Here is a 12,161-nt window from a genome sequence, read left to right as displayed (position 1 = left end):
CTTATACGTACACTTACAGACCACAGATGTTGCCATTTGCAGTTAAGAGGAATGTAAACAGATGTAAAGATGCAGTATTCAGTCATAAGTGCATAAAAGTCACTGTAGCACATACTGCACTACTGTAATAATTTTGTAGCTACTTCCAGTTGTTATTGTGATGAGCTTAAGTGATGTATCTGGTTAAAGCGCATGTGACTCTATTCATAATCTTTGTCTGAGCAGTTCCTCTCTCCAGTAAACTGAATATTGCAGGAAAAAGTGACGTCTTGAGGTTCTTGCATATTTTTCCATCATGTTTAATGTGCAATACTGTAAATCTTGAATGAAATATATGGGACCCATACAAAGTGCCACCAGTAATGTTACAAGTGCTCCCAAGAAGCTGAGAAAAGTCACGACATTACAACAAAAAGTTGAATTGCTTGATATGTACTGTAGACTGAGGCCTGCAGCTGTGGTTGTCTGCCATTTCAAGATAAAATGAATTCAGTGGAAGGACCATTGTAAAAAAAAAGGAAAGCCATCATTGTAACTACACCAGCAAGTATGAAAACCTTGCACTTTTTGTGAAAGATCTTTTTATCTTGTATTGAAAATGCAGCACTGATATGGGTGCAGAATTGCTGAAACAAAGTCATAGTTATAGACTATAACATGATTTGAGAAGAAGCGAAGTCATTATAAGACCACTTAAAGCAAAAAGAAGGTAAAGGATATAAAGCTGTAGAATTCTTTTTTTTCCATAGGTTACTGGGGTATAGGTGCTGTTTGGTTACATAAGTTCTTTAGTGGTGATTTGTGTGATTTTGGTGCACCCATCACCCAAGCAGTAAAGCTGTAGAATTTAATGCTAGCGAAGGATAGTTTGATAATTTTAGAAAGAGGTTTGGCTTAAAAAAAAGTCAGACACAACATGAGAAGCAGTTTCTGCCAATCAAGAGGTAGCAATGAGTTTCTAGACACCATGAAGAAAATCGCTGAAGATAAAGGATATCTACCTGAATAGGTTTTTAATGTAGAAGAAAGTGCTCTATTCCAAAAAAAATTGCCACAAAGGACATTTATTAGTAAGGAAGAGAAGCAAGCACCAGGATTTAACGCAGAAATGGATAGTTAACTCTACTGTTTTGTGCAAATGCATTCAGGTTTATGATCAGGACTGCCCTTACATATAAAGCTGCTAACTCCTTAGCATTGGAGGGAAAAGATAAACACCAGCTGCCAGTCCTCTGGCTACATAACAAGCAGGCCTGGACGAGAACCCTTTTTCTGGATTGGTTCTGTTGATGCTTTGATTCTGAGATCAGGAAGTGTCTTGCCAGTAAGAACTTTTAAAGTTCTTTTGCTATTGGACAATACACCTGGCCACCCAGAACCCCATAAGTTCAACAAGGAAGGTGCTGAAGTGGTCTGCTTGCTTCAAAACACAACATCTCAAATTCAGCTTCTAGATCAGGGCATCATAAAGGACCTTTAAGGCTCATTACACACAGCACTCTATGGAAAGGATTGTCAATGCTATGGAAGAGAACCCCAAGAGAGAGAACATTATTAAAGTCTGGAAGATTATACCATTGAAGATGCTATCATTGTTACTGACATCAGACAATCGGGCAGAAGGGTTCTGATGATTCAAGATTGTGTTGATTTCTTTAAAGATATGGACCCTTCTACAACAGGGGCACCAAAAAGAAACTAAAGAAAGTGACAGGAGGATCAGTACTGTATAGAAACATTTTTCCAGAAATAAGAAAGCAAAAAAGTCACACAGTAGTTACATATTTCCATAAAGTTACAGTGTGTGCCTGCCTCTCCTTCCCTACCCTTCTGCCTCCACCTCTTTTGATTCTGCCACCCCAAGACAAAACCAACTCCCTCCCTTCCTCCTCCTCAGCCTACTCAACATGAAGACAACAAAGATGAAGACCTTTACGATAATCCAGTTCCACCTAATGAACAATAAATGTATTTTCTCTTCCTTATGATTTTCTTAACATTTTATTTTCTCTAGCTTATTGTAAGAATGCCGTATATATATACAGTATATAATACATATAATATTTAAAATGTGTGTTATTTACATTATCAGTAAAATTTCCAGTCAATAGTATGCTATTAGTACTTAAGCTTTGGGAGAGTCAAAAGTCATTATGTGGATTTTCGACTGCACAAGAGGTAGGGTGCTGGGGAGCTGGCATTCCTAACTTCTTCATTGTTCAAGTGTCAACTATACTATACTACACACTTAAAAACTTGTTAGTAGGGTAGAGTTCATGTTATGTGTTTTTACTACAATACTAACTTTTTAAAAGGTAAGTTGGAGTTATGTTCAAAATGACTCGGTAAGTTACAGTATTTGGACTTGTACTATGAGACAAAATGGTCAGAACTGTAGCTGTGTGAAAGAGAACGGAGAGAAAAGAGAACTTCTGGAATTTATCTTTATCTTACCCTACCTTCATCAAGTTCACTACTGACATCTATCTCCCCGAGATGTTAAGAGGCTAAGGATCCTCATTTCATGCCTTGTCCCTAAAATATATTAATCATTGTCCAAAGTCCTAGGTCTAATACTAGTCCCCATAAGCAACAGATACAGATTTTAAAAACAAAAAAAATACAGCCGGGCACGGTGGCTCATCACACCTGTAGTCCCAGCACATTGGGAAGCCGAGGCGGGCAGATCACGAGGTCAAGAGATTGAGATCATCCTGGCCAACATGGTGAAACCCTGTCTCTACTAAAAAAAAAAAAAAAAAAAACCTACAGAAATTAGCTGGGTGTGGTGGTGCACGCTTGTAGTCCCAGCTACTCATGAGGCTGAGGTAGGAGAATCGCTTGAACTCAGGAGGCGGAGGATGCAGTGAACTGAGATCGTGCCACTGCACTCCAGCCTGGATGACAAAGAAAGACTCCGTCTCAAAAAAGCAAAAATACAAAACTCCCAAATCTTCAGATTCAGCCACTATAACAACAACAACAACAAAACACCACCAAACCCTCGAACGTGTAAGTTAATTTTTAAAATCTAAGAAAATAAGACCTAGTTTTTGTGTGAAAATCTCACATTTTGGCCTTTGTAATATACACATCTTTGTATTTCTTTTTTTTTTTTTTGACACAGAGTCTCGCTCTGTTGCCCAGGCTGGAGCGCAGTGGCGCCATCTCAGCTCACTGCAAGCTCCGCCTCCCGGGTTCATGCCATTCTCCTGCCTCAGCCTCCCGAGTAGCAGGGATTACAGGCGCCTGCCACCACGCCTGGCTAATTTTTTGTATTTTTAGTAAAGACAGGGTTTCACCGTGTTAGCCAGGATGGTCTTGATCTCCTGACCTCATGATCCACCTGCCTTGGCCTCCCAAAGAGCTGGTATTACAGGCGTGAGCCACCGCACCAGGCCACATCTTTGTATTTCTACTAAGAAAACCTATATGTAGTCAGTAACTCTTTTAGTATTCCCTAATAATTCACTCTTTTAGTACCCACATAAATTTCCGGCTTTATCATTTATTAATGATTCCTGCCCTCACTATGACGAATTCTTAAGGAAGATATTAAAACTCAAATATGCACATTGGTAAACAATTAGATGTTTGCAATACGACATGCACACAAAGTGCAAACAACTACACCAAAAGATACTCTCCGTCAAACAAAAGAAAATGGCTTACCTCTAATAATAACAGCTAAACTGCTACATTCAATAACTCTCAGTAAAGCAAACTGCAGCCTACTCACATAGCATTGTAAATGGAAAGTTTAGTCACTGAGCTACTGAAAATTATGTTTATTTATCAGCATTACAGGGTTGGAGGGACATAAAAAAAGTTTCACAAGGTTTAAACTAAAAAAATGAATAAAATTAGTCAATACTATCTCAAAGAGGTGCCATTTGTTATATCAAGAAAAACATGACCAAAATGACATTAAGAATATAATTATAGATTAAGAATCCCAATTTAAGAGTCCACTCTTCCTTTGTGCTTACTATCTTCAGGCCACACTGACCTGCTTGCTGTTTTGCAAGAAGGCAAACTTGCTTTCATTTCAGAGTTTTTACACTATTTCTCCTGCTTAGAATGTTCTTTCTTAAAAATCTTGGAATAGTTGACTTCTTATCACTTAAGCCTCTATTAAAATATTGTATTACAAATATCACACACATCATTCCTGATACCCTATCAATAAAATGGCTACTCTTATCCTTAGGTCACTGCCTAACTCATTAACCTATCATAGTTTCTTCAAATCACTTACCATTAACTGTCTGCCACTCCTACCAAAAAATGTATGGTCTGTTAAAAACTCACTACTGTAATCCAAATACCTAAAACAGTACCAGGCATTTAATAATAATAGATAACCCTGTGCTAAACACTGTTTTAAGTGCTTTAGACATACTAATTCAGTTAACCCTTATACAACAACTTAAAGTGACTTCTAAACCATACTTTATAATCAGGAAACCATCTGTAAAATAATTTTCACATGAGCAAGATTGTTAGTCTTTTATCTCTTTTCCCAAGCATATAGTACAAAACAGGATTTGGACTCAACATGCCAGATGGTATGTATTAGCTCCTAATAAAGTGCCCATTATTGACTCTGCATCTTTTTAATTACTTTAAAAAGTATTCAAATTTCATGAAAAAGTATAGTTTAAAAAGTCTCATCAAATTCCATTCAAAACACAACTATTCAATCATATAATACTTTCTTTAATTACTAAAAAAGCATTCCAATTTACTGAAAAAGCATAGTTTTAAAAGTCCCATCAAATTCTATTCAAATTACAACTCTTCAATCACACAGTATTTCTCCACTGTCTATAAATTACAGAACAGGAAATATTTTAATGAGATTATAATGAAGAAATCATATTCTCTAGATGCTATTGTATGACTAAAGTGAAATATTATTCTTCATGAATTCCTGCACTATCAAGAACTTAAATATGAATTATTGTCCAAAAATGAAAGGTTTATTTTGCAGAGGGTGGCAAAATCCTTCTTAGTCCTATCACCTAAACCTAAAACAACTGAGATTTAAATATTATCCGAATGTAGTTAAAAAAAATCACAGAAACCCTAATTTTAACTTGAGAGGAACTCTTTATACATATATATATAGTGTGTGTGTATATACGTATAACATATATATATTACATATATATATAATTCCGCATAGGCCGAATGGTATCTTCAAAGAGACTACTTGATTATTTGAGAACAATTAATGAGAAAAATAAGTTTCAGTTTCCATGAAATTCTTACCTGTATAATGCATCATCGATCTCCACAGATGCTGTTGACATAATGGGCAAATTTTTATTTGTGCTGGAAAAAAAAACATGGTTATTAAATATTCACATTTTATAATATAATATTTGATTATTCGTGTGATCAGATTCAACAGTTACTAAAGGTTTTCACAAACCAAACATACATTTTATTATCTACCACTTTACTTATATTTTTTAAATGGCCTAAAATTATCGGATTGCTTGTTCTCTCCTGTGTAGATTTTAAGATTACAAAGCTCATCATCTTTTATTCTCAGATCTCAGGTGTTGTTTTATCACTGATATTAAAAAAAAATATATATATATATATATTTTTTTTTTTCTCCTTTTTCGAGATGGAGTCTCACTCTGTCACCCAGACTGGAGTGCAGTGGCATGATCTCAGCTTACTGCAACGTCCACCTCCTAGGTTCAAACAATTCTCGTGCCTCAGCCTCCCAAGTGGCTGGGACTACAAGTACATACCACCACATCCAATTAATTTTGTAATTTTAGCAGAGATGGGGTTTCACAATGTTGGCCAGGCTGGTCTTGAACTCCTGACCTCAAGAGATCCACCCGCCTTGGCCTCCCAAAGTGCTGGGATTACAGGCATGAGCCACTGTGCCCCGCTGTTTGGTACATACATTCTAAAGGATCTGTATTTCAGCAATTGTGTACCATCAACTTTATCTATATATATACTCTTCCTAGATAAACTCATTCAATCCTATGGATGAATATATATTGATTATATTGAAACTTATTTCTCCATGTGTGATCTTTCCCCTGACCTCCGGATTGTATACAACTGCCAAAACAATAACTATTCTGATGTCTTAACTGGTATCACAAACATAACAAACTCCAAAGAGAATTCAATTACCCCTGCTTAATGTATTCTTCCTGTCTTTCTTAACTCATTTTCTGCTACCATCATTTACTGGGTAGTCCTGAAATCTAGGGATCTTCCTGCTTAAATCATTCCCCAACTTTCTCCATTTGAGACCTGTTAGTTCTACCTTCATAGAAGATCTCAAATCTGATCACTTTTTACTATTTCAATCAGTACAATCTCAAGCCAAACCATCACCACATTTCACCTGAGCTATTTCAAAGACCACCTAGCTAGTCTTATTTCCACCATTGTCCTTCCCATTTATTCTCCATAAAACAGTCTAAATATCTTAAAATGCAGTCAGAAATTATCCCCCGAATTTGGACTACCCTTCAGTGGATTTCCTTTACTCTTAAAATTCAAACACCTCACCATACTTGAAAGGGCCAATGTGTTCTGTCTCCCAATTACCTCTCCAGTTTCAACTCCCACCACTCTCCTTTTTTGCTTACTATCTTCAAGCCACACCGACCTGCTTGCTGTTTCACAAGAAGACAAGCTTGCTCTTATTTCAGAGTTTTTACACTATTTCTTCTACTTAGAATGTTCTTTCTTAAAATCTCGGAATAGTTGACTTCTTATCAGTTAAGCCTCAATTAAAATATTGTGTCACAAATACCACACACATCATTCCTGATCACCCTATCAATAAAATGGCTACTCTTATCCTTAGGTTGCTGCCTAACTCATTAACCTGTCAGTTTTTTCAAATCACTTACCATTAACTGTTTGTCTGCCACTCCTACCAAAAAATGTATGATCTGTTAAAAACTCACTGCTGTATTCCAAATAACTAAAACAGTATCAGGCATTTAATAATAATAGATAACCCCATGCTAAACACTGTTTTAAGTGCTTTAGATGTACTAATTCAGTTAACCCTTACAACAACCTTGCCCAAACAGTGGGCAGGCACTATTGCTATCTCCAATGAACAGATGGAAAAAAGAGGCTGAGGCAGGTTAACTTAAAATTTGCCCAAAGTCACAGAGCAGGCAAATGGCACTGCCAGGATCTGAATCCAGGCAGTCTAGCTCTTGACTACCACACATACTGCCTACTGTCTCTAATAGTAGACATAAAGGAAGCACTTTAAAAATCTGTTAAATGGGCCAGGCACGGTGGCTCATGCCTGTAATCCCAGCACTTTGGGAGGCCAAGGCGGGCAGATCACCTGAAGTCAGGAGTTCGAGACCAGCCTGACCAACACGGTGAAACCCTGTCTTTACCAAAAATACAAAAATTAGCCAGGCGTGGTGGCAGGCGCCTGTAATCCCAGCTACTTGGGAGGCTGAGGTGGGACAATGGCTTGAACCCGGGAGGAGGAGGTTGCAGTGAGCCAAGATCTCACCGCTGTACTCCAGCCTGGGCGACAAGAGCAAGACTCTGACTAAAAACAAAAAACAAAACAAAAAAAAACCTGTCAAATGAATAAATTTTAAAGGAAGAAAAATCTAAATATACAAATCTGACAAAGTATACTTATTACAGCAGCATATTATTTATAGCAGTGCTTGTCTCAATTTTTTCACAGCATGGCCTTCAAAAAACATATCTGTAGGAAACACTGGGAAGCAGAGATAATTTCCAGGTACAGGGAACCAGTCTGGAGCATTTGGAGCTGAACCACTGTGAGAGCTGAGATCAATATACTAGCAGAAGTGCAGGCCATTCCTAGTTCTGAGAAGCTCTAATCGTCAAAGGATTCTAAAAACACTGCGATGGCGTCAAATTCAGGTTTGGAATCCAACTTTCTAGTCCTAACATTGATAAATAAGCTACAGAATTTGTAAACAAAGATAATTAAAATGTTATCATTTATCACACCAAACACTGACACATATCAAATGATACCAGCTTCTAGTTAATTAAATAGATAGCTATTTAAAAAACTGATTCCAATTACCAAAGCAAATCAGAAGATAGCTGTGTTCTAAGAGATCACCTATCTAATAAAACACACACACACACACACACACACAATATACTCTGTTTGGGCATTGTAACAAAATATTAAAATAAACAAAATTTGTTTCTTTTCTTTCTTTTGAGACAGGGTCTCTCTCTCTGTCACCCAGACTGGAGTGCAGTGGCACGATCTTGGCTCACTGCAGCCTCGACCTCTCCAGACTCAAGTGATCTTCCCATTTTAGCCTCCCGAGTAGCTGGGACTACAGGCGTGCACCACCACACCCAGCTAATTTTTTTGCATTTCATAGAGACACGGTTTCGCCATGTTGCCCAGGCTAATCTAGGAACTCCTGAGCTCAAGCGACCCGCCCGCTTCGACCTCCCAAAGTTCTGGGATTGCAAGCGTTTGAGCCACTGCACCCAGCTAACAAAATTTTTTATTATCTACTTTCCTATCACCTTATCCCTAGTACACTTTCACTTGCTGCTCTCCTTGCATGGCGGGGGCAATAGCCCTAGTGGGTAAATCTGAATAAAAACGAGAAGAGCTACATTCTAACTAGCTCTGCCGCTTAATGGCATTACTGGCACTTTTAAGAAAGTTGTACCTCACTGGAATGTTTCAAGAATATGCAAAAATAATATGATCTATAAGACAATCAAAAACGCTTCGAATAAGGCGCGGGTTATATTACATAATATCCCTCAAGTCTGGCAGTGTCTGCAATGGCAGACAACACCAGGAAACTGAAAGCATCCCTTCAGTCTGAAACTGGCAAAAAGGCTACAGGTTTACAAAGTGTCACATCAGCTGAAAATAATACATCCATCACTTCTATCTTTTGCATGGTGTATTCTGACAGTGGTGGACAGAATATAATTACCTGCTTTATTAATTATGAGATGACTGAAAGAGGAACTACTAACCAAGAAACTGGTAAAAGCCTGGCACAAATATTTCCCCCCTAATTTTACAGGGGCGGGAAAGATTTAAAGAATTTCAAAACCAAGTGGGAAATAAGAATGGGTAACTTGTGTATTTTTTTTTTTTCCTGGCTTTTTTTTTTTTCTTCCATAGTCAACAGAGGCCTCAGGGTGTCCAGATTGCTACTGATTCATTCTTACCAAGTTCCTTCTGGTAACAGTTTTCAAAAGAGGATCTCAGTGGAGGTGCACACTGGCGCTCCTCGCTTTCTTTTTACGGAAAGGAGGAAAGGTGCTTGGCACCAAACCGGGAAGCTCACGCCAAGTGACCGGGACCAGAACTCGCTCTCGGCCGGAGCCCCTCAAGTCTGGTGACTCGGAGGAAGGAGGATCCCGAATCCCAGCCAGAACTGAGAAAGCGCTCAAAGGTGCTGAAAGGGGACTTTTCCTCAGGAAAGCCGGGAACAGCAGAGGCCCTAGCCCACGTCGCCACACCCACTCCGCGCGCCCCTCTCCTCCCAGGGCCGGCTCTGCTCGGCCCCACGGCCTCTCGGGCGCCCCCAGCCCGCCGGAAAGAAAGAAGCAGAAACCCGGAGCCTGGGTCCCAACCGCGACCCCCTCACCTTCACCCGCCTCGTCCTCTCACCTGCCAGTCCCCCAGGAAGAACAGGATGCCTCTTCCCCCTGAGGGGCGGCCACAGACTCGGATCCTTCCATTGCCGCCTGAGACACCGCCGCCGGCTACTGGGAGGTAGGAAGGAGGCGGGACCGCGGGGGTCAAGGGGCGGGCGGAGACGTCATCAGAGGGGCGGGCCTGGGGAAGCTAGCAGCCCGGCAGCGCCTTCCCGTCAACCCTAGGGGTGTACCGGTTTCCGGTTTGGGTGTGGCCGCATGGAGTGCTGTGGTGCAGGTGGCCGAAGGGGACGTTACGTTTGCGATTGGCATCCGCATCCGGCATATGTAGATGGAACCAAAGTCCAGAAGTTACGCGTCACCCTTGCTCTACAGCCAAACATGCAGGACTCTAGTAACCCGAGAAATGATGGGATTGCGTTGCAGATCCTTAAAAGAGTCTTATAGTAAGAAGAGGAAACAGCTTTATTTTATAAATAAACTGAAGGCTGCTAATACCTCCAGATTGTCAGTGAGGGGATTCCACTTAAAGATGTTATACATTTAATAAATAATTTTGGGAATCCACTACATGTGAGGCACTGCCTCAGATTTAATAGAATCATGTGATTTGTAGTGCCATAGATGACGTTAGATCATCCACTTTGGTCGCTCAAATTTGTGGGTAAGGGAAAGGAACTTCCGGTCAGTGCTAGTGACTTGGTCAAGGTCATAGAGCTAATAACTGTTAGATTATCAGAACACATGTGTAAGGAGTTCTCATATAATTCTTTTCATTTACGTCGTGTCACCTTTCTTAGAAAGCAACAATGAGTTGGACACAATAACATTAGGATTTGTCTTTCACTCTAACACTGTATATTTGAATAAACATCTGCAGGATTTTTAAAACTAGCATATGCTTTGACTTTCAGTATTATGTAATTCTCAGTGATGTATCATATTTTTAATTAGAAATTTTTCCTCTCTCATGTGGAGATGAGGGTCCAGGCAAAACTGTATCATCCTTTGTGCCCCTCTACTCTCTTCAAAATTGCACATCTTAAAATACCTGGAAGCTTTATGTTGCTCACCTATAGCATTATCCGTGTTCCTCAATCTGGTTGTGAACCTTTTCCACATTAAAATTTACTTGATCTGTGTTGTATTCTTTCAAGGCTCTGCTCTAGCACTAAGTTTATTCCCTGACTTTTCTCTTTATTCTAAAGTTAACAAGTAAAATATATTTGGCTAGCCCACCCTACAGATACTGTCAGTTTCTTTGTTTCCCTCCCTCTGCTTTCCCTTCCATACTAATTTTCTTCCTAAGTATTTGTTGAATGCCTATTAAACATTAAGAACCTAATGACTAAACAATAAGCAGACAATAGAGATAACATTGCTCACCAGTTTTATCAGGTTCATCATGGGAAGCCAAAAATAGAAAGTAAATGAAAATTTAAGAAAGTGACTTTTCTATGAAATAGAATGAGTGTTCCAATGAGCTGAACAGAGAACATTGGCTTTATAGGCAGAAAAGGACTGAAAAAAGCAGAAACAGAACAAAAATCAGATTATTTCAACATTTCTTTCTTTGTAAATGTTAAAACAGAGCATACTTCCTTATTATTCCCACTAGGTTCACTAGAGGTTTTTTTTGTTGTCTTTTTTTTTTGGGGGGGGGGGTTGTTTGTTTTTTAAAACTGGCTCAGTTTTTCAAAATCCATTTTAATTACATGGTGCTTAGCACAAGCAACTCCATTCTGGTTTGATCTGATGGAGCCTGGTGTAGAAGGCTAGTCCAAAACAATGGCCTGCCATTACCCACACTTCTTCATATTTTAACATCCGTAAATAGAGGACGAATTTTTAAAAAATAAATACAGAAAATAATGGTGCATCTTAAAATTGAGTGCATGTTAGATTTGATAAAATACGGTGTGAATTATTTCAGGCATGTAACAAGCAACCAGATTTAACAGATTTTAATGTTTTGTCACATGTAAAATGGGAAAGAAAACTAGGCTATCACAACTTTTTGACAGTGAGGCTTTATGTCATGAGAAAGTAGAATGACATATTGAGGAAACTTAGGGGGAAAATGTATAGGCCAAGGATTTTTACATTCAGCAAAACTAACTCATATACAAAAGGTACAAACTGTTTTCAACAATTGATATACCATCATTTGATGAGACTAGTGTTATCATGAGCCCCTCCTGAATGTCAGACACTCTTTGTTAATTTTAATTAACAAATTAAATAACAAATAATTAACAAAGTTAATAATTTACTTATTAACTTATTTCTCTGTTTAATTGGAGAAAGAGTGTCTGACAATCAGAATTATTACAGAAATATTGATCTAAATATTGACTCAGGTTCTTTACAGCAAATCATAATCTGTTGTATTTATTAGCTTTTGTGTTTCTTCTAGTTTATTCTTTATTACTAATTCTCCTGAGTTCTGTCACCTCATTTCTGAGGTTTTTCTAATTCAGAATCAAATTGTTCTTCCGTATTTTGCATCATTT

The 12,161-nt window shown here is 38.6% G+C and overlaps 1 protein-coding gene across 1 annotated transcript in view; it reads right to left on the bottom strand.

Annotated features, from left to right (window-relative positions):
- Nucleotides 1-9,788, bottom strand: part of UBA6 (ubiquitin like modifier activating enzyme 6) — a 75,352-nt gene extending 65,564 nt beyond the window's left edge. The window contains exons 1-2 of the mRNA XM_073017323.1: nucleotides 9,662-9,788; nucleotides 5,275-5,337 (exon numbers count right to left, since the gene is read on the bottom strand). Coding sequence (XP_072873424.1) covers nucleotides 5,275-5,337; nucleotides 9,662-9,732 — 134 coding nt within the window. The 5' untranslated portion in view covers nucleotides 9,733-9,788. The remainder of the gene's footprint in view (nucleotides 1-5,274; nucleotides 5,338-9,661) is intronic.
- Nucleotides 9,789-12,161: the final 2,373 nt, after the last annotated feature.

The sequence above is a fragment of the Chlorocebus sabaeus genome, chromosome 7 (assembly GCF_047675955.1).
Source record: "Chlorocebus sabaeus isolate Y175 chromosome 7, mChlSab1.0.hap1, whole genome shotgun sequence".
Classification (NCBI taxonomy): Eukaryota; Metazoa; Chordata; class Mammalia; order Primates; family Cercopithecidae; genus Chlorocebus; species Chlorocebus sabaeus.
Note: the sequence above shows the minus strand (reverse complement) of the source record. Positions and strands in the feature narration are given on the sequence as shown.